The sequence below is a fragment of the Dreissena polymorpha genome, chromosome 9 (assembly GCF_020536995.1).
Source record: "Dreissena polymorpha isolate Duluth1 chromosome 9, UMN_Dpol_1.0, whole genome shotgun sequence".
Lineage (NCBI taxonomy): Eukaryota > Metazoa > Mollusca > Bivalvia > Myida > Dreissenidae > Dreissena > Dreissena polymorpha.
Window position 1 is genome coordinate 54,179,656 of NC_068363.1, and position 24,748 is coordinate 54,204,403.

Below are 24,748 nucleotides of genomic sequence, written 5' to 3' on the forward strand. Positions count from 1 at the left end.
CGTTATGTGACATTAAACGATCAGACACGTCCTAATATACCTGAGAAACATTGTTTTCTTGTCCATTCTATCTTTCAGTATTGATTCATAGGTAGGATGCTTACGCGACGATTTGTTCTATGGCGCAATGTAACAGTTAAAAAAGATGAATCTTCTTGGAAAATAGAATGCATTTGTAGATTAAAAGACCAAGATTAAAGAAAGGTTATGGTTCTAATCCTCAGCAAAGCCATCCCCAATGTTGTTGGACTGGCGGTTTGGGGTGTAGCGTTGTACATGTTAAGAATGAGTTCATCCTTTGAAACTCGCTATTTGGATAGCAAATAAAGATAATCACGAAAAATACCCTGTGTTACTTAACAAACAGTTTATTTTATAATCATAATCATAGATTGTTTGTGATTGCTCTTTTTTATCCGACATAAAAAACGTGTACTATCAAGTTTGAATAAAATTGTTAACCAATCGTTAAATATTATTTTCCATGAGGTAAGGAAGTATAACAACTATTAAAGTGAAACTATTTATAAATATTAGTCATTTCTGATCATCTGCAAGTATTCGATAGGCGGTTCAATATCCCGTGCAAATCATTCGTCAAGATGCCTCACTGGCAATCTGCAATCTTATTCAACGCTCACATCAGTTGACATTTTTAGGGTTGTACACATGGTCAGCCTTCGTCTCCGCAATGAAATATGTGTTTTACATCGTCTTTGCCATTAAAAAACTACTGCTCGACCGGATGTTTTACTCATGGGATGTATATTGTAAAAGGTTTAATGTTTGCGTGTGAGTTTTGCAGGGCTCTTTACCAAACTTGATCAGACTTAAAGCTATTGCGACGACGGTATTTCTTACGTTCTTTTAAGTTTCACACGCATGACTAATTGTTTTTACGTCATGTTTGAACATCCGAATGACGTCAGTTTTGCAGACGACGTCAGATAATGAATGTAAAATACATTGAAGAAGATTTAAATTGTTAAAGTGAGGCTATTTGGAAATAATTCGATGTTCAATGAAATAAAGTATAGTGTTTTCGGATGGCGCCAATTGCACCAATTTTTAGAACAGTTGTAACCCACACACCTTCAACGGATACACAATTTATTCAAAATTAAATGCTATGTAACATATGTATCTGGCTAAGTATACCAATGTTAAACCTATGATATTGTATATGTTAAATTCATATACTCTTTATAATAAAAGCAAGAAAAACAACATAGTATTGTCTGAAATAACATTCCGCAATCGTGATCTTTAGTGTGCTAAATGAAGTGTTATCTTTGACTTGAATGGCTGTAAATAATGTGTTTTTGAGATCGCAACACGACTTCACAGAATTGGGTGTTTTCTTTTTATGCTTGTTTTGTTCCGCTAATATTTGGTCGACCATGGATGAACGATTTTCCAAATGACTATGGTATGATTTGAGTCAGGTCCATACGTGAGATAAATTGCTCTGCGTTCCCTTACGAATTCACGAAACAAAAGTTCACGTTTCACCCGTTTACGATTACACAGGTCAGAGCGTGTCAATTAAGAAACATGTTTAATTGTTCACTTTGCTGATGCTATGTTCCCACAGTGAGTTCCATATTTTCATAAATTGTAGTTTAATTGTTTTGTTCAAATATTTTTCAAATGCCAGTAAGAACTGTGATACTGCAAATTTAAAGTACATAACGCATATAAACAAACACATTTAAATTTCCCATAATTTCATACATTTGACCTAAGTGTGTGACCTTGACCTTCACACTTAAGATCTGATAGAACTATGAATAACTCACTTATTTGCATTGATATAATGTCATACATACAATAACATATAAATACAATTATTACAATTTTAATAACTGTGCAACCGAATATATATAACTGACGAAAATCGTTATTTTTATCCATATGTACAATCATGTTGTAATTGAGATGTATGTTGAAAATCTATAAAAAAAGAAATTGCTAAACGGTTACATCAAATCGTTTAAATAAACACATTGTTACTAATTGAAATAGCATGTCTATCAGCACACTCTTATATTAAATTGTTTAAATGCAATTAAGCACAACAAACACGATATTAACACACGCGTTCATTCTGTCAAGTTATACATACCAGTTACAGAACAAACACAAGTACAAAATACAATCACATACTACTGGTAATTGGCTACAAGATGCTGCAAATATGAGCATTATTAATTTATAGAAAAACACTTTACAAATGATGAATTTTAAGTATTAAAATCATGCTTTCGGATTTTAACAGGTTACTGAACGAAAGAACAAAACATATTCTTATTAAAAATTATACAAACCGTTTTCTATATCAATTGGCAAACATTGCTTTAGAATAGTCGAACATGTAATGCTTAAACATAGCGCATTGCATCCTCTATAAGGTTGTTTTCAGTCGTGCAATATTTACAATTTTAACATTACGGCAGTGGTTGTATCGTTACTCTGCATCGTCTTCAATGAACTTGTACTCGCATTCATTCCACATTGAAAGTTTTTGAAGAGCATCATCCACTACCTGAGCACTGTACACTCGATTGGAACCGTCGTCTGCACGCATAATTTCAACAACCATTGCTACAGCGTAGAGCATTCCGCCGTTGCGTGGATCAAAGTAGCACACCATGGCCCCGCTGTCTCCTTCTTGCGCGAAAGGTGCTGTGCACGTGCGATCTCGAACAATGATCCTCAGGCTGTTACGACTTCTCAATTCAGGACCAACGAGAATACCTAGACCAGGCCGGGATCTTCCACCCAAAATGTGTACATTTGCGCCCCGTAGTGAATGTATTTCATTTTTCTTTCGTAAATGAGTAACCGTCATCATAACATTATGTTCTGTAGCAAATCTTATATCACAGTTACGTCTGACCGTTTCGAATACATCGACTGGTAATATGTCTATTTCTCCATCAGACCTTATTGGAGCTATATAACCAATGTGTTCCTGGATATTGCCACAAGTAAGTAACCGTAGCTCTTGAGTCAAATGGCGTGAAACAAGAGCTACTAACGTGTCGTCATCTCTTGAAGTTCCAGACGCAGCATCAGCGATTGGAACAAGTGCGGAGTCTTTAACTGATACAGTTGGTAAAATCTTCTTCCTTACAAAACCTCCAAGAGTACCGCGGCCACCGAATACTGAATCGCCAGTGCAGCACAATTTTTGCGTTATTCGACGCAGGATATGAAATTTGCTGACACTATTATTCTCAAGCTTGCTTCGGATGTTTTGTTCCGTAAAATAATCCGCAGATGATTGAATGTATATCAGAAGTTCCCCGCAAGCTTTTTCGCATCCAATTACATCAGGTATCTCAAGTATATTGTCTACTGCCTATAAAGAATGTTAACCAAGTAAAATTGTTTATTTTAAAGTAACGCTATTACTTGTTGGTTATCGCGATTCAAAACGTTTAATGTATACAATTATTCGACAATCATGAACATATGGCGTAAGCGTTAATAATAATTCGGCGATCTGTCTGAGCTCACTTTAGACCTAGATTTGTTGTGTTAATAGCAGCAAACGTAATTACGAAATGCAAATGGAAAGAGTTTACCATATTTATTTACGGAATGTAAACTGGTAACGATAGCTTGTGCACACTGTTATTGCATCAAAAGTTTCACACTTGTTTAAGGTAGCCGCAGACTATTCGATTTTGTTAATATCGGTTAATTTCGACTTCGTCCGTATGGTATCTGTTACTCTCGATATATTGACGGATATTATGGAATAACGGTAAATTATACATTTTTACACATGACACACATATTTGCTGTAAATTAAACCTGTCTTTGATTTGTGCAATGCATACGACGAGGCAGCAAGATGCTAGAAAGATGACAAAAAACGACTAAGTATAAATGTAGTAGGATAAATGCAGTAATTATTATCATCAAAACTGGAACATACCATGTCGATATCTGTAGGATCTTCAAATTTTTCTGTTGCAATGTTTTGCCATTCATCTTTCGGAACTCCGCTTCTCTTAAAAGATGCGCTGATCATATCATAAATATCTCGCAGACTTCGTTTCTCTTGTTCTGCAACTAGTATGTTTGCATTTATCATGCTATGGTTATTAAATAAAAATAACAATATATAACAATTATTATTTGAAATTGAACTTAAAATACTTAAAACACACAAAGCCTTTGATGTTATCAATTATGTGCAATTCATTAAATTTAGTGCACACATGATTATTTGTGATGTATGTAATTTTGTCCGCTCTAGCATTCATGCATTTTAATGTACGCTTGACGTGTGCAAAACAATGTGTTTGACAATGGAAGCAATTTGTCACTCTGCACACTCGTGCATGTTTGTACATTAAAATGCCAGTAGTTTTTATATGTTGTGAATTACACGCTACAAATAAGTCCAACCGTTCCAAAGCACAAACGAACAATCCAGGCACAAAGTCAAATTTGTATGTCACACTCTAAATTTTGGGAGAAAAAAAAAGATCCCACAATCAATGTGTTTGGAATATAATTATGTTTCATTGATACAGACCGTACGGAATTCTTACCTGATCGGCTTGTATTGGAAAAGTGCAACTTCATATCCATATACACTTTAGACAGAACAGCAAAGGCACAACGTTCCAGCAAGCAGTCGGCATCTGTTAAGATCGTACTGGACTGAGTGTGACTTAAATGAACGTTTGGGAGAGCTGGTAATTCGTCAACATCACCGACAATTAAAAGTCCCGTATTGCGGATGTCTGATGTTTCCAAAGCTTCAACCACGGTTTCTTGTAGTGATGTATCAATTACAACTAAGGCGAATCCTTTAGCCTTGTTTATATTTTCAGCTAAATTAACAGTTGAAATCTTTTGCTTCTTTGAAGCAATTGGAAAATTCTGACTGATCTCCTCTGTTGTGCAAACCAGGACACTATTGGCTGAAACTACTCTGTCATCAAGCCACCGTGAAGCGTTTGGCAGGTCCTGTTTACATATCGTACATATTCCTTTTATTGTCTCCAAGCTGTATTGGAATATTAGAAAGGTCTCTAGTTTGTATTCCATACCGATAAACACAGGTTCATATTCTGTTGCGTGTGCACGTGGTATCTCTGAAAGTATAAATATGTATCTTAGACGACTAATAAAATAAAAAACTGGTAATGTACTTGTTTTTTTGTTCATAAGCTGTGCGAGATTTATTAGCACAAGAATTCAAAGAGGCTTTAACGATGCCACAATATTACAATATATAACTCTGTAAAAAGAAGAAACCGATAATAAGTTTATGAATATCGACCTGGAATAAAGATATCTGATAAGAGATTTTTAAACGTTAAAATCATTTGCACATCTTATTCGAAAACTAGATTCACATGTATATCATCAAGCAACAGGCAATGAATATATCTAGTTTATTTACAACCGATTATATTTATTGTTTTACTCGGGATGTTTTGGATATTTATTATCTTGATGTTTATCTTGATGTTTATTGCGTGTCTTAAATTTTATTCACGAAATGTAATCTCTATTTCCGCGTTTAACACTTTTTATAATATATATACATATTATATATTCCGGTCCTGGTGGTTTGATGATATTAATTCAAAACCAATAATCTTGCCAAGCCAGTTCAATTTTATTTCTGTAAGCAAGACAGAAATAATATTATACTTTATTAAAATAATGTACATGTGAATCGTACTGTTTATAATAGCATGTTATATAGCATTTGGAATAAAATACTTCTAATGTAATTTTCAGAAACATTTTAGTTCAGTAAATAACAATAATAGGCATATATTTTTATAGATGTATATTTTATCATTTTGCGGTCCAGTTATTATAAATTCTTCATAATTCTTTACATACCTTATAATCCTGTAGAGTTAACAATATAATGTTATTGATTATAAAGTTCAAAGTCAGCTAACATCAGTTATTATCTATAAATTACCGCACTTAGTAATATAATAGAAACAACAAATGAATATCCAAAAATGTAAATAATTACAAGAATCATATCTGTAAGTAAGACAAGAAAATACGGCTAGCGTGCAGCTTAAATACTGATAATAAAGACTGGGTGTGACTTCGATCGTGATATAACGGCTATCTCCGGAATTTCCGTAAGATAGTTTTCCACAAAAGTGCTAAATGGTATTAATCGATTTTTCTAGGTATATTTTTCAGCTGAATCAGTGATAAATTAACTGGTATTAATAGATTTTTATAATTCCTAGGTGCTGAATCAGTGAACTGCGATCAGTTTTCAGCACTGGTCTTTCAACCGGATTGATATTCTTGGAATTGGGGTTATGTGTTTTGTTGACTCGAATACTCTTATATTTATAGATCTTTTACCTCAACCGAAATATAAGTTTTGTTTCTTTTTTTGTTAATAAAAATTTGCTTGCGAAGTATTTTCTTGCTATAGGTAAAGACAGGTGTAACAATATGCGCGTAATTGTTTTGTTTTCTTGGTAACCATTTGCTATTCTAATATGATTATGTTATATGATAATTATATCTCATATAAAATAAAATTATAATTATATTAAATGTAAAAATAAAATTAGCAATTAATGTAAATATATTAATCCATGTAGTCAGTGTTTTGTTTTTTAAAGGGATTGCATAACTAATATAAATTATTATTATAATTACATTGCAAGTACCATTTAAACTGAAAATCGTTTAAGTTATGTTTAATTGCAGGTCAGAATAATGAGCCTTTTAAGTGACCTAACATAAAACGTATGTGCAATTCCAAGTTAAAACATTTATTTACATATATATTGATTTTTTTTACAAAAAAGCCTTAACCCGAACATAAGATTGATGAGCAGGTGAGAAGTATAGCTAAAACAACACATTTGGAATTAATTGTAACTAGACACTATATGAAATATATTGATCAGTTGTCCATATTTTGGTCCAAATTGGGTTCGGATTCTTTTTGCGATGATACCGAGTACATTAACATAGGGAACAAACCTGTTTAAATTACCTGCTTTTTCTCGTTCGTATTCTATTTGTGAAGTTGTGTTCGCTGCCTGTTGCATGCTTGTAATGCGATCCTGCATGGTGTATTCAATTTGTTGTGTACCATCCTTAATCTTGCTTTCAAGGCATTCTTCCGCATCGTAACTCTTGCGTTGTATGAGTTCTAGTCCAGCTTTTGTCTTGCGTTTAAAGCGTCGTTGCCCATTATGTTTCTGGCTTGTAAGAGGTTGTTCTCCATCCCGAGTCTTCTCTTTCAGGCAATGCTTAAAAATAACCTGTGCAAAGGTCCTTTCTGCCTCTGCGGATAAAATACATTCACCTGCCTCTGTCGCATGTTTTAGCGTTCGATAGGCCTCATTTAACAACTCTCCCAATTCTTCGATGGAAATGCGATCATTCTGCAACTGAATCCAAATCCGAAAGAGTATTGAGTTGTTTAGACCAAACCAAATATGTTAATTTGCCCAATCATATTGTAGAGAATACTGCTAAATTAATAACTGCTTCCGTGCGAAGTCGTTTTAGCATTTCATGAGTGGTCATATATTTTTTCACGAGTTTCGGAGCCACGAGAATAAATAATTGAATCTTTCAGATGACTTTAAGTAAACAGAAAGTACGATCTTACAATGAAATAAAACACATTTTTTAAATAAATTTTTAATGCCTTGCTCATGAACGTTGAATTTATAAAATGGACCCTCAGTGAATAAAGTTTAAAATAGTGAATCATTTTATAATACTCCTTTTATTAACGTTTAAGCATCGAAACGTGTATCAAAATTACGGAAACACTGCTTTGAAACACAGGAGGGAAGCCCATAGTATTATATATATATATATATATATATATATATATATATATATATATATATATATATATATATATATATATATATATATATATTCCCTCATGTGCTTTGAAAACGTTTCGGCAATGCGCCTTTAGCAAAATTACGAAACCAATCCTTGGACTACCTGTTTACATGTTTTAACCCCCACCCCCCTACTAGAAAATAATAAACGCATGTTTTAATTGATTTAAATGTTTTAATTGTTTAAAACTGTTTAATTCAATATGACTCCTTCATTAGTCTATACTAGTGGGAACTGTCACACATTTACGCTAACACCGATGCGTTCTGTGGTCTCGCATATTGAAATGTTCGTAAATAAGTTTATCTCTCCATAGTCGCACGTCGCACGTCATTTGCATGTTCCTTTGCCCGTTCTTTTCAATTTTGTGCTGGACCACGATACCTGTACAATAGTATTGCAGTCGTTGAAAACTATTATATGCACTATATAGTGAATGTTTAAGTTGTGTTTCGTTACGTCATTTGGCATTTCGTTTTTGGGGTTGATATGGAAACTTTTTTAACATTCCACAAACAATGTTTATTGCATGATCTAGTATTTGTTGAAACATGAAAAAAAAATTGTTTACGGTCTGTACGCAACTATTGGAAAATCTGGGAATATGTCTAGTGTATATACGGCAACTATGGTGCATTTTATATCGTAAAATACCGTTACTTCCATGTCGTATTGTTTTGAATTCTTGATGAATGTTAGTCACATTTCTAATTTATAATATTAAATTGTTGTATTTAACCAAATATTTCAGCACAAATTGCTTGTCGAGACGTTTGAGATATTTATATTATATATGTGTATATTTGATATTAGTATCAAACACATACAAATAAACTCCACAATACAGTGTAGGCTGTTTTATTTGTAACAAGGCATTAATCAAAGCGATCTGCAGTGAAAACCACACCTGTAGTCTTAAATCGACGTTTACATTTTAATCACCGCAGAATATCACATAAAATACTCGCGGACCAAGTTTTGGCAACGTTCTGTGGCGATTCCACGATTGTATGGGTGCATTCAATTGTAATATGTGTTTGATGAAATATATTGACATACGCACCCGGCACTTCATATTACAAATAATACATAACCTCAGTAATAAACAAGATGGAAACTGATACATTAAAAATATTTTATTGTTTTGAATGCAACCAAACAATTATGTAGAAGTAGGCATTTTTTCTTTATAGTTAGGAAATATATGCCATTTGTTTTGAAATCTAAAAGTACACACTCAATGTCTCATGAAGTTATCTATGTATATGCACTTCATGTTAGGTTAATGAAATCTAGCTAATCATAAAATATCAATAAGGTACAGTAGACCTTTACGATACTATATGTTTTCGTAAAACATGTTATACCACTCTTATAGTTGTTATGTGCCAAACGAGAACGAGCATACCTATACGATTTGTCTCGAAATACAAATTAATACCTCTGTTAATTTCCTCACAGCTTCCTGTGCAGCGACGTCATTTGCGAGACAAATTTGGTCATTCAGCAGACTAGTGAGTGTTGTGAAGATGTCCTGGAGACCTTGATCTGTGACTTTACACTTAAGCGAATGACGGACAGTTCTGCCAATGGCTCGCGCCTATAAAAACATTAAACGTATTTGTATCCGATACTAATATTAAGTATTATTTTCTGAAATGGTTGAGATAGTGGATGCATTAAATGCTGTATGCATGATATGTGAACGAATCTGAAACATCTTCATAACTATACTACAAACTTATCAAGTTCGAAAATTCGAATCGCACGCTGCAAAAAATTGAAATTAGTTTCCGATATATTGTAGCAATTTTGACGAATAGTCTTTCAAATTGTGTGTACGATATTACTAGCAACTATACCAATATTTGCACAATTTTGCATCCTCGCGCCAACACATTATTCATATAGCATATGTTTGAATATACGTGTCCATTTTTTGGTAATTTTATTTTGGAAAACAAATTATATAGTTGCGGAATATGTGTATAATAGAAGGTGCGTGTAATGTAAATTGTGGGAAGTTTGTATTAGTGTTTATGACTAATTATAAAATTAGGGGACATAATATTTGTATGGACATGAATTATCCTAATGTTCTCGCATACAGTAAAATGTTAATGGCGGGTGTATTGCTTTGATTAAATAATTTCAAAATATATTTGTCCATGAAACTAAAAGTTTTGGTACTATGCCAATTCTAGTGAAATTCATTTATCAAACAGCGAAATTAATTGCATGATAAGTCACGCATCAATACAATACATTCGCAACAAAATCAATCCGATTTAACATGGGATGAAATTTTATATCCACATGGACCAGTAACAAGAAAAAGAAAGAAAACAAAATATACGATGCACCATTTTCGAATGAACTGGCCGGTTTTCTCCAGAACAGTAAGGGGTATTTTAAAACTTAAAATCACTGACAGAAGAGGTGGTTGTTCTGTCTACAACATGTATGAACAATTCGATGTTTAAAAGGGAACTTATATGCCATGTGTATAATAATATTATAGTATGAATGTTATTGTCAAGTAACAGCTTCCAAAAATTTCCGTCATACAGCATAGAGAAGATATACAAACTCAATCTAACAAAAGATAAATACTATACGAGGGCCATGTTGTGTAATTTGGTATTATTGAAAGTAATGTAGCAGACAATGAAACTTCATAACTACCTATTTCCGGAGATAAATTATTGGTATTATCCACTACTTTAAAAAATAATCACTGACTATGAAGATAAATTGATTAAAATATGTTCTTTTGATCAACGATTATAACCGAGCAATACAATCCATTCTGGGAGTTTAAACCGGCTTCATGGCTATCCTAAACTCCAGTAGATAATGCTCTACCGTAAGCGTGCCTAAAACTATATCCGTTATACATGTATGTGCCTATAGCGATCGAAAATGACAGCATAAATGCCAAAATAGCACGTGTGATCCATAATTTAAATGGACTATTTTCGTTGGTAGAAAAAATGTATTTAAATGATTAGTGAGGGGAGGGGGATTCAAAAGCTATTAGTATTAAAAGAAAAAATGGTCCGTCTGTAAAATTAGTATAACATTAACTTAAGAAAAAAACTTGGTGAATAATACATTTAGATTTCAAATAGTTTTAAAATAGTTCATTATAATAAATAAGAGGGCAATAATTGACATTAAGCGCTCACACAAGTTAACTATTAAATTGTTTAAGTAATTACATGATGATCTAGTTGTTGACTCCCCTAGTTTGCGATTCAAAACCTGGTTATCATATTGGCCAGATTTATACTACTCAAAATTTGCTAAGGATCTCTTTTTATTTTCACATTATCTTCAATTTAATTGCATTTAATTTAAATTGTTATTTTGCAGGTTTTGATATTATAATGTGTGTTTTTGATTTTATTTTTATGTATTGATTTGTAATTGATGCTTGACTCTGGCCAAATCTAGCTACAGGTTTACTTCAAATTAAACCTACTATAAAAAGTGATCCTTAGCTAATTTTCAGTAGTTAGCATATCGACCGCGTTTGTAAATGATACATAACACTATTTGTTAAAAAATCAATAAACTATTAGTTAAACAATCAATAAACATAACATTACATTCATATGATATGAATACATTGTTTTCATGCCCTCTTAAATTGAACTATTTCACTTATCCATTTTTGTTTTTAATTGTGCAATGTATTTGGAAACGGTTCAGCCTTCTAGTGAATGCCCTGTAATGTTTAATTCGTTGTTCTATGCTGGTCAAGTCGTTATTAGATTAACCGTGTTTTTTTGGACGCATTGATTAACTCTAGTGGAATGATTTAATAAAAATATGAAAACAATATGAAAAGTGTATTACATATCAAAACATCATTCTAAACAATACAGGCGAGTTTGACGTATGCAGGCGGAACAAGGTCGGTTTTCTTATTTTTAAATGTGTCCCAGTTGAATCAGACTCAAACATTCAGGCCGGCAATCAAGCAGACAGACGTTCATGGTAAATCCAGAATTATCCAACCAATAACATGCGATGATTATAGCCATACTAAAGAGGAATGTTTGATATAATGCATTTGACGAATATGTTCACTTTGATTTAATGTACAATGCAGTCAGTTTTTTAATCTGTGTTGAAGCTATTGAACACAGGAACACATAACTGAATTTACCGTTGTTCTTGTGCGATCTAAATAAATAATACTTAAATATACAAAATATAAACAATATATGTTTAGTATTCACGAGAGTAATACGCAATATTAAAAATGTATAGACGCTTCGATTGATCATTTAAACCACTTTCTACATGGGAAATACTACAAAGTTATAATTAAATAACAACTATTATACGGTTTAATTGGGTTCGATAAATGGTGTTTGAAGCGATATATGCACTTATATTTTATAAGCACATTTAGCTCATTGACTTTAAGATTACGCTACGAATACATGCATTTAACACTTTGTACTGCGGCCATCCTCCCGTATGAAAATATGAAGACGCCTACACAGTAAGACAGCAGGTCGGATAACGGACAGAGGGCAATCACGAATATAACACACGTGCTCTATGCACTAAGATGCGCAAAATCAGCAAGTATATGTTTTGGTGTTCATTTGTGTTAATTGAAATCAGTTAATGGCCAAATAAGAAATGCAACTGCCAGGCACAACGTTATAGCTTGATTGCTTTTCTCTAATAATTTATTGATATTGCAATTGTATACTTAAATATTTAAATGTCCAAACAATTTTATAGCATTCACCATAATCTATACCAAAACATACTTGCAATCGGTTCATTTAAAATGTTCTCTCTATCTGAGGAAAAGCAATGTAAAACATTTAATATCATACTTATACACTTACTTTTGTCAAAAGACATCGCGGACGGGGTTCTCTTGGAGTAATAGGAAATGAAAATCTGTTGTGAAAGTGTTTGCAGTTGATCAGAAAGCTAATGATTCCGCTGAAGTCTATTTCTTGAACCGAAGTATTTCCACCATACCCGTCTGGAGGTAAGTAAACCTTGGCTACTTGCCTTGGGTTTGTTGCCCATTGTTCCGCCGTTGTATTTTTCCATGATGGTTTGTTAAAATGATGCTGCTTTACGATTTCGTCACGGACTTTATCGCACACATTAACAGGACATGGTCGTGGCTGTTTTGAAGCGCTATTATGCAGAGATGTGCATGTGGCATGCTCTCCTCGTTTATTGCATATGCCGTGTGTTGGGCATTTCAACAAGTTTGCAGTGTGACATCCTATACATGAGACTAGCGCATTAATGTTCGGACAGGCAGCTTGGTATATATTGGAGTGTAAAGTTTTAACCTCATTGTCCACGAACTGTTCTAAACCAGTCTTTGCAATGTCAATTGCCAGCAACGCCTTCAGCCAGTTCGTCCTTTCCTTCTCAGTGAACACATCGGATAGACTCGTCATTGTGATTTAGTCCGCTACATCCCTGCAAACCATATATCTGTTATATACGTTTAATTTTTACCATGTCTGACAAAAGTTGTGTATAAAGATAGATGACTTTTTATTTAAATTATGTAACATTTTCCTTCTTTAAAAGCATCGAGTTAGGTGAGATATTGATGTGAAATTCTGTAACTATGCTTTGAAAGCCTACGTTTTTTTTTGCTGCTGTTGTAATTGTTTGAATTATTTTTTGGTCATTATTTTCATGGTTATAATCTTAACGTAAGTACAATTGTATTTGCAAGTGTGTATAAACAAGTTATCTTTTCTCATGTTTCCCTGTGCAAAACTCTGCTTTTATTTGAACCTGCAATCGAGTTATTTTGTCAGTGTAGCTGTTGTTAAGGTACATAAACCGCACTGTGTACTTTAAATATAGTACATTTGTAGCATTTTTTATCAAAACGGTAAGGTTATCATTTTACAAACAAGTGGGACAAAAACAGGAGGTCGTTCACGTGCGATAGATCCTAATAAAATGACTTGTTTTAACTAGCATTTTTGAAGTTTGTGTAATAAATGTTGCTTCTTTCAATGTTTTTAAATCGAGGCTAAGAAAGTTATTTTCTGGTCATAATTAACGAGCAAAATGTGCTACTTTTAATATGTTTAAATACTTTTACTGAGAACAAGCAAGGAACATTGCCCCATATCATGGAGGACATGTGTTTCAATTGCACAAACCATGTTCGAACTCAGCTAAGATATCATAAAACAATGTTCTTGCCAATTTTAATTTAGAATGGGCAAACAAAAGTGTGACTGCAAGCGTGTTTACACAGTTGCACCATACATTAAACCACGTAAGGACACAAACCAGAACCCGTACCTTCCGCCTCCATGGCGATCATGTTTAACTGTAAAAAAACTGCATACATACATATAAATTATTTCATTCAATTGCCACAATTGAATTCTTCTTGTTTATTATTATATACACTTCATTTTTTAATAACTAACTCTCAAAAACCTTACAAACAAATAACACGCATCTTGCATGCAAACACTGCCTTTTCCAAAAGGCACCATCATCATCATCATCGCCATCATCATCATCATCATCATAATCATCATCATCATCATTATCATCATCATCATCGTCATCATCTTCATCGTCAGCGTCATTGTAATCGTCATCTTCATCATCATCATCATCATAATCATCATCATCATCATCATCATCGTCATCAGAAATTAACAAAATTAATAGATTGTTTTACCGAATTCTAATTCATATGAATGCATTAAGACAATGAATGAAATCTTATGATGTAGTTGTTGTCAGAGAATGTATATGTATTTACTTCAAAGATATGCGCCTTTGTGTCAGAAATGATTGTTCAATGACAAACGAGAGCTTGTTTGCAAATTTATTACAAAGTTTAGCAAACTAGATTTCAAATGCGTTTGAGCGCTTACTCAAATAAAATAAATTGAACTGATTTATAATAAATATGTCTTCTGAACGTAAAACGGTAATTATTTTTGTTTGCACAATGTTTTAGTAAAGTCACAAATTAAAACTGCCCAACTCTTTTGCCATGTTTGTTTTAAACAAACTGGACTCATGTTCAAACTCGACATGGATATCAACATCACACAGTAATCTTTTTTGAAAAATGTATGCGACTCCACAAGTGTTATAAAGGTGTGAGTAGTTGTCATACTGTTCAAGTGTTTGACCCCACTCGACCAAGTATATAACTTAGCTGAAATACCCTGTAGACAAAATCTCATGCAAATTGTTTAGAACGATTTGCAAGATTGGTCAATAAATAGTTTACAATCTAAGATGCTTAATATAGACATGTCACGATATACAAAAAGATAATCGAGTTATAACTGGCCTTAAATATATAAAAAAGTCAGACATGCAGAAATATATTTTATTGCAATATAGTGAAACCTGTTCTGAGAATAACACGTTGGGTGAAAGAACTTTATGAAACGTTCATATTAATTTATATACACATAATTACACAAACTTTTGATTAATAAAATATTTCCAACATAAAACACACTTTAAACCTTGGATTAATTTTGCGCAATGTGAAAACATTACCCTAACAGCCTACTTACCTACAGGTAATCAACTTTGGTTATAGCTGCCCTAAGAGGCTCCAAAAGCATAAGGTCACATGTGAATATTTATAGATCCCATGGCACGATTAAATTCAGCACCTACATAATATATTCAATAGCTTAAAGATAAAATAAGATTAAAATAAAATAGTTTGTGTGTTTTTTTTAATTGCCTTTTCTGTGTGATTTTTTTTGAAAAATAAAGGGACTATTTTATCTGAGGTATTCGCAATTATTAGAAATGTTAGTTGTTGTTCATGTTCTAATCAATCACACGTAGCATCAATCATTATTATCGTCGTCATCATAATCGTCATCGCCATCGACATCGTCTTCGTCGTCGCCATACTCAGCGGAACCATTTTAAAACTGAGCTTATATGTCATTAGAAGAAAGCTTATAAGCAAGATTGTTAACCAGACTGAAGACTGGCCTGGTTTCGGTTGCGGTGTATTCAGTACAAACAATATGTAGAACATAGTTTTAAACTAACGTGTGCAATTAGTGTGATTTGAAGTGTGAAAAGTGTCAAATTTGTGTCAATATAAAGGACTCAAAACTCTATAAAAATATACCTATTAAATTATATGAAACAAAATAAGTAATTTGAATGACTGTTTTTTTTAAAGCTTAATACGCTGGGTTGTTTTGATTGCAACGAAAACTATTTTGAGTCTGCTAGTGCAGGTTTGAGTGGGAAAGAAAGTACCGCTTATCCGTCATGCTCTACGTGACAGAAAATCGTCACGCTTGAATTAAGAAATTGTTACTGCGAACTAAACAATGCAATTAAATTTGTATGAGCATTAGCCGTTATTTATAATTATAAGCCTCAATTTAGGCCTAAAGGGACGCTTAAGTCATTACAGTTAATGCCGGTAAGCGGACACTTTCGCTACGGCAAGCAAAACTTCCCCTAATACAAGCTTACTGGAAACATTTGTTTTCGAAAAAAGTGAAACAAACACTAAAGGTAGCGGTCAAAATCACAAAGAAAAATTCAAAACCTGAATCCAAAGAAAACAAAATGACTACATTTGTCACCAATAAGCAACAAGAAACCTGTGATACAGGTTAAATAACAATAAAAAAAAACTGACAAAATCAGTTACAAACTTTCCCGCGTCCTTACAAAGGACAACACAACCTTTATTAAAGATATGACAAAGAAAACTGTCGAACATTTGAAAGAAAATTTATTGGGTAATGTCCTTCGTCAAATATAAATTATTGAAAGCGACGTGTTTGAACAGAAACGCGAAATTGAATCGCTCAAAAAATGAAAACGCAACAAAAACAAAGTTAATAGAGGAGCTCAAACAGCAAATTGCACAATTAGAACACACGAAGACCAGTAATTCAGTAAACTACGACGAATTTGCGAATAACACCGAGCAATATAGTCGACGAAACAACCTAAGAATATCCGGTCTTCCGGAGGACTTGGACCGTCAATCCTCGGTTTGGGTCACAGATAAAGTCGTTGCACTTGTGAATACTCATCAGGGCATTTCCATCCAACCCGCTGATGTAGAAATAGCCCTTAGGCTTGGAAAGATTAAACCAAATACAAATCGACCAGTTATTGTTAGATTTGTCAGTCGGCAAACCATAATAGACATTATGCGTTAAGCTAAATTATTTAAAGGGTCTGGCATCTTTGCGAATGAGGACCTTACTAAACTTAATGCAGAGGTAATAATGGCATTTTGCCTTCTAACTTTTTATTTATACTTTGTATGCATGTGCTTTTGTGTGTTGTTTGAATATGAATATGCACATAAGTCTTATGATCAGATGGTTATGTCCGTATGCGCAAGTTTGTATTTTCTTCAAAGCATGTATTAAAGCGTTAGTGTAACAACTCTTTTACCATACAATAATAATAAATATTATCTATCTGATAACCTTCTGTTTTTTAACATACTTGTGTATGCTGTTGTTCATGAATATGCACATGACTTATTAATTTATGTTACTAATGTTCAAATGTTCTATGTGTTTGCCTGTACTGTACGTATGCAATTAAATAAGAGCTTAATTTGTGTTCAATGTATTCAATTTTTATTTCAATATGTCAATCACAAAATCATGGACACTGCAATGCAGTATGACATATTAAGGAAAAGACATATACACAAATGATACAATATGGGCATGCAATTATAGTATTTTGTGAATGTTCATTGGAATTCCATTGTTATTATCAAAGAAGCATATACAAAACATGTAATTGATACAGTGTAAAAAACTATTTTTAGTGCTTTAAAGTGTATACACACACACACACATTTTATACATTGAGATAGAAATAGAATTAATAAAAAAATAAACAAAAAATAGAGAGTGCATACGGTGAGTTTTTTTTAAAGTTAGAGATACATCGACCTGAATTATTTTTCGCTTTCATATGAAGCTGTTTTAAGTGTTAGTGAAATTAAGATGTAACATATAATTATACTGTTTGATTCAATATATTTAATTGTGTTTACAATAGTCTTTCTTTTCCTAGGTATATTACTTACACCTTTGTTATGAAAAAATAGCATGCTTGTCAAATTAACTACTTCGGCTGCATGTGTATATAATCATATTGATACTACACAACAAAACCAAATAAAAGTGTTTATATAATTGTATTTTTGCTACAAAAACATGTTTGTCAGTATAAACTAGTATATTGATACTACAAAATCAACCTAATAAAAGTGTTTACATAATTTAAGTATTGCTACAAATTGTACATGCTTGTTACTTTATTATTTTTCTCATGTATTTTTAAAGTATAACATTTATTCTCCAAATTAAGGCAAACACATATGCTCTTATGATCGAATTTAAGCAACAGAAAATATTAAGTCCATGTCATGTTCCTTGATGAACTCTTTCTGTACAAATCTTAAACGTACATGCATTTTATCACTTCAACAAGTAAATGGAATAAAATTGTTTTACAAGAATTAAATTAAAATATAAGCTGTTATTTCTGCGAAAGAGTTAATGATCTTATACAAATTATGTGTAATACTGTTTCTCGCAATGTCTGACTAGTTAGACTATATATAAGCTCTGGTTATCTGATATTTTCATGACCGACTTATGCAACTAAAATATCTGTGCTGTATTAATCTATTTATTTAATATAACCATAATTGTTTTTATGACTATATTATCCAACATATATATATGTGGTTTAAATATATAAAAGTTTATGCAATATACCCAAAACTGTTTAAGTAACCACCTGTAAGAATACTTCTAATACATATTCAAATCTTAAATAGAAGTTGTATTTTATATTGTCTTCTTAAAAAACCCACCGTTGTTGCAGTTGCAATACAAGTGGTATCTTTTTTTCCAAAAATTCTGTAACATGGAATAATGTTAAATATGTTAAATAATTGACGCTATTTCTATGTTTGCGTTTTGATCACATAATATCGACATAATATCCGGTATGAACTCTAAGTGATACACTTTTAGTTAAAAAAAAACTTTAATTAATTCTTTATAGCGTTATACTATCATATATCTGCATTGAAAACTTTCACCAATATATGTATTGTGTAAACATGACTTTTTGCGTATTCGTTAGAATGGGAGTATTTGCTTGTACATATCGATATACTCGACTTTTACATAATTCTTGTAAATGTTTTCCAGTAAAATATTATCTTTCAACTGCAGAGGCATCCAGGGCAAAAAGAAACCATTACAAGTATTTCAATATGTTAAATATAAAAAATTGTGAAATTTTCAATATTTAAGATACACATTTTGTTTGCGATCAATATAGGACTATTTACTCAAAATAGGGTGCGGAATGTTTAATGTGTTATGGCTCTTCAAATTCCCGCGGTGTGGCAATTTTCCTTACAAAGAAACTTGAGCACAAGGTGCATAACGTGTATCATGATGACCAAGGACATTTTATTCTGCTTGATTTAACTCTCGGGGAAACTAGGTTAACCAATGTTACTATCTATGGGCCGAACTCTGATAAAAATGATTTTGTGTTGACAATTGTTTTACGAAAATTGATTCGATTGGTAATTATCCTTTTTTAGGTGGCTTTAATTTAGTACTTGATCCGATACTGGATTACGAAATCTATAAAACTTTGAATAATAAAAATGCAAGACAGTTGTTTTCAAAGCATATCGAAGACCGTTAGCTGTTATACCCTTATCCTTTTTTAAAACGATACAAATGGAGGCGAACTAGCCCTATACAACAAGCTATGCTCGTTTTATCCTAATATCACCGCCTTTATCACCAGCATTGCTCGATGTACATATTTAACCAAGCTTCCCGCTGATCACTCAATTATGATAATGTCTTTAACATTTACTAACTTTAACCATGGCAAAGGTCTATGGAAGCCTAATAATAGTCTCTTAAGTGAAATTGACTACATAAACACTGTAAATAAATCAATATCGAAATAAAGCGACAATATATGGTCCTCGTTTACAATTTTGATAACGTGGCTGATATAAAAGATAAAGACATACAGTTTACGATTGACGTGCAACTATTCATCGATACTTTACTTATTATGCAAAAAAGAAAAAAAATGATACCAATGCTCGCCTTACCCGGAATTCGAACCCGGGACCTGTTTTAGCAAAAGCTAACGTGCTACCATTGCGCATCTCACACATTTTGGTCGTCAGTTGTGTTGCGTCGCTTATTTAAACATAATATATATATATATATATATATATATATATATATATATATATATATATATATATATATATATATATATATATTATTTTTTTTTTATTCTACGACAATTATTTTGAAAGTTGTCCATTAAGCAAACTTTGAAAACAAGTCCCTATTAAAGGGACCGTCAACCAGATTGACAAAAAAAAACTTAAGTTCTAAAATACCGTATTTGTTTGAAATTATTAGTTTATATTGATTAAAATATCACGACTGGTATATTACATTACTTGTAAAAGGTTTCATATTTTCAATACAGTCGCTAATACAATTTTACTGGGTTTGTGTACCAGGTAACTACCAGTTAACTATTAATTACGCAAGTAGATTGATCATCGTCGTAACGTGGTAAACCCTGGGGTCCGTTTCATCAATATTTAGGATTTGTATTCAATCGTAAAATATGTATCAAGATTGATGTAGTCGTTTACGATTTTACATAAACTCCGTTTCATCAACGAAATCGTAAAATCACCATACATAAAATGCGACTACATAAATATACGTACGGGTGTGTATAAAACGCGGATTTTAGCGCAGACTGCAAATTGCAGGCTGCGTTATCGGGCCATAAAACGCATTTTGAAATTGATTCTTGATACCGGGAGGTTTATTGCACAAAAATGTATACGATTTATAAATAAAAAAAGTATATAAAGTTGTAATTAAAAATATTTAATTAATGTATATACACATTTATTGTTTGAAACTTTTTCAAATAATATGAAATTCTACTTTAAATTATATGCGATGGTTATTCATATTTGTTTTAAATAATGAAATATAAAAGTATTATACGTGTTAAACTCATTAAAGAATACGCAGCTTTTAGCGCTGCCAATATATATTAAGAAGAAAAATAAATTAGGTCAACGTTTAGCGCTGATGGGCATTATTTATTTTAAATAATGAAATATAAAGCATTTTAGGTGTTGAACTTTTGAAATTGTATGCTGAATTTATTTATATAAATGTAGAAACCTAGATGTTCTGTATCAAGATGAAGACATGCTAATTTTTTCATGAGCACACATGAGTAATTAAAATTGTATTAAAATAATTTTATAAAAGGTATGTATTTTTAATGTATATATAAAAGATTAAACGTATTGTTGTTTTCAACGCAGGCAATAAAGACATCGCGTCAAATTGCAGGCTGCCTTAACGGGCATAAAACGCAGCCAATATAGACATCGTTGCAGTCAATATAGATATCGTTGGAAAACGCAGCCAATATAGAAATAGAAGGAAAACGCAGCCAATAAAGAAATAGAAGGAAAACGCAGCCAATATAGAAATAGAAGGCAAAAACGTGTGAAATTCGAGAATGACTGTATCAATAATTCGAAGGTTTTAATTAACAGTACACGTATGGAAGTGTTTAAGGACCATACAATTTTAAAACCTTGAAACTTATATATTTTAAAACGGAATATTAAACAATATGAATTTAATCTTGATACCGAAAGGTTTATTGCACACAAATTAACGTACACGATCTCTAATTAAAGAATATAAAGTTGTATTTAAATATATTTTATGAATAAAAAACACGTTTTATTGCTTTCAAAATATTTAAATAATTTAAATTATACTTTAAATTAAATGCGTAAGTAGGAAGGCACCTGACATAGGGAAACGCAGCTTTAAGCGCAGCCAATACAGATTAGAAGGAAAACAGATTAGGTCAAATTTAACGTAGGAGCGATTGTCTGTAGGAGCGATTGTCCGGATACCCAAGGTTTCGCGAGGGTGGTCATTATTTATATTATATGATGAAATATAAAAGCATTATACTTGTCGAGCTCATTAAAGAATTGGATTGTACCTTGTTGTGTGTTAGCATCCATAAATTAATCCTCATCCTAGAAAAAATTAAGCCATCATAATTTTGACACGTAACTATGTTTTATTTTGCCATATTTAATTGTTAGAATTGAAAAACGATTTGAGAAACTTAAGAAAAAACAAAAGGCCGTTTGAAAGCAGTGTTAAACATGTTAAACCAGGGTTCTGTAACAGTGTCTGTCCGATTATCCTTTATTTTGGGAAAGCGCGTTCAAAAAAGGTGCGAAATCTGTCAACGTAATATACAAATGTAATTAATGTGACACCTGTTGACTAACTTGTCATTTGTAGACGTTCGAAGGACGCCAGTTACCGGGGTTTCAACTTCACTAAACTTGTCTGAAGGCTTATGTAACTTATGTACGTAGATATGTTCGTGTAGTAATAAACATGACGGCCTCACAAATTTAATAATTATTAATTCATTTGCACGTATTGTAAACGTCTGTGTTACTCGACAAATATAATCAACGTATAAACAATGCACATTTCTTTAAAATAGTTTCTTTTCCATAATTCTATCAGCAACAACAATACTATTGGAACAATACGAGACTTCCTTTAAACAGAATTGACAATAAAAGCGGAAAGTGTCGTCCCAAATTAGCATGTGCGGACTGCACAGCAACAACAATAATAGTGAAACAACAAAATAGCAATCAACAAAAACACTCGCCAATATAATCACAATATAAACAATGCAATTTCTTAGTACTGTGCAGTCCGCACATGGCAATCAGAGTAGACACTCAAACTGGTTTTCCGCAAGAAGAAACTTATTTTAAACAGAATATACAATACAAGCGGAAAGTGTCGTCCAAAATTAGCCTGTGCTAGAACAGCAACAACAAGTGATAGTGAAACAACAGAAAGCAATCACTAAAACACTAGCCAATGTAATCACAATATAAGCGATTCATTTTCTCTGTACTGTGCAGTCCTCACAGGCTTATCAGGGTCGACACTTTCCACCCAACCTGGATTTCCGCTAAGAGACTTCCTTTAAACAGAATATACAATCCAAGCGGAAAGTGTCGTCACCAATTAGCCTGTGCGGACTGCACAGCAACAAAAATGATAGTAAAACCAAAAAAAAACTCACCAATATAATCACAATATAAACAATGGATTGTCTCTTTACTTACAGTATTCAATGAGAAACATCTAAAATAATAAAACAACAAGATAAAAAATCAATTAACACAATAGCTACAAACAAATGTAATCAAATCACGAACATATGCATTTTCTATGATTTTATGTTCGCCCCGCTCTGCGAAAAGGGGGTTTAATGCGAGTGGTGTCGTCCCAGATTAGCCTGTGCAGTCCGCTTTCCGCCGAACCGTGATATCCGCTAACAAGGGACTTCCTTTACTCAGAAAACGCGGATTGCACAGGCTCATCTGGGACGACACTTTACGCACATGCATTAAGCCCCATTTTCACAGAGAATGGCTCATTTTTATTTCCATCATTCCATCAACCACAAAACTAATAGTGAGAGAAGATAACATTCACAGTGCACACTAGCTACTTAAATAATAACAATCACAGTAGTACATCAACTCGGAATCGGTAGATATTAAACAAAGCAATACAAACTCAATCCTTGTCATGTATATATATACATTGTCATGAAAAAACATTTCTCTCCCTAAAAAGACTTGGCATTGGTAATTTTTCGTCTCCTGTCATCGTCGATGACAAAAATGTCCGCCATTACGTTAATTTACGGGTGCCCTTACCCAGTCGTATATTTATGTATGAAATTTATGTAATTTTAATTAAGGATTTGCTTAATGAAACGCAATTTCATTGAAACATTGTAATTTATGTAAATCGTAATTTACAACTAGTCGTAAATCGTTGATGAAACGGCTCCCAGGAATGCAAATTGTGCGTGCTAGTGAATTGTATATATTTTATATATAAAATGATCAATCTACTTGCGTTATAAATAGTGTGTATATCGTTATGTCACCTTTTTTGCGATGTACTTTCGATTTCACAACTCGAAATGTTATTACCGAATAAACTGAAAATATTTTTTTAAAATTGTTTCAAATAATGTAATATACTAGTCGTTATATTTTAATTAATATAAAAAAATAACTGTTAAAAATACGGTATTTTAGAACTTTTCTTTTTTTCGTCAATCTTGTTGACGGCCCCTTTAATTACTGATTTAAATAACGAAACTGCATATACTTTACAGCGTATCTTTTATGGACACTTGCTCATACGTAACAAAATAAAATAGCTACTTACATTATTTTGTTTAAAGTTATTCAACTTGTTACGAAACTGCCAATACGGCCACTATGGCTTGACTGAAAGTTGTCTGGTGATAAAATACCTTGCTGATTCATATTTATACCTCTTTTCTTGACAGCGCCTCCCAGTTATAGTCAGAATTGATTGTTCGGGAGTAACACGTAGACGTACCTCGAAGATAACCTCTATTATCTATATTCAGCGACTCACGTGAAAGTCCCGAAGTCCATATACCATATATGGTATTATAATCTATAAATATATATCAAAAGTCACACGATAGCTTCAACAGCTCTATATTTATATATACTATAATTATCTTAGTGTTTATGTTCGGCGGGACACATGATCATCTTTGCACGATGTGATCAATTGTTATACATCGACTAACCCTAGACACCCTATTATGATAGAGCTCGTGTCCATATGAT

General features: G+C 32.5%; 1 protein-coding gene across 3 annotated transcripts; it reads right to left on the reverse strand.

The window, feature by feature from the left end:
- Positions 1 to 1,710: 1,710 nt before the first annotated feature.
- LOC127845534 (uncharacterized) lies at positions 1,711 to 24,569 on the reverse strand. 3 transcript variants are annotated; one of them, XM_052376543.1, is made up of 7 exons: positions 24,421 to 24,569; positions 13,230 to 13,362; positions 9,332 to 9,490; positions 7,019 to 7,418; positions 4,569 to 5,117; positions 3,947 to 4,083; positions 1,711 to 3,364 (listed from the first exon to the last, which is right to left on the reverse strand). In XM_052376543.1, the coding sequence occupies exons 2-7, from the start codon at positions 13,338 to 13,340 to the stop codon at positions 2,468 to 2,470; spliced, it is 2,253 nt and encodes a 750-aa protein (XP_052232503.1). In that variant the 5' UTR covers positions 13,341 to 13,362; positions 24,421 to 24,569; the 3' UTR covers positions 1,711 to 2,467. The 3 variants fall into 3 exon arrangements, with proteins under 3 accessions (XP_052232503.1, XP_052232504.1, XP_052232502.1); XM_052376544.1 differs by having other exon boundaries at positions 3,947 to 4,077; positions 24,312 to 24,466; XM_052376542.1 differs by having other exon boundaries at positions 24,312 to 24,466.
- Positions 24,570 to 24,748: the final 179 nt, after the last annotated feature.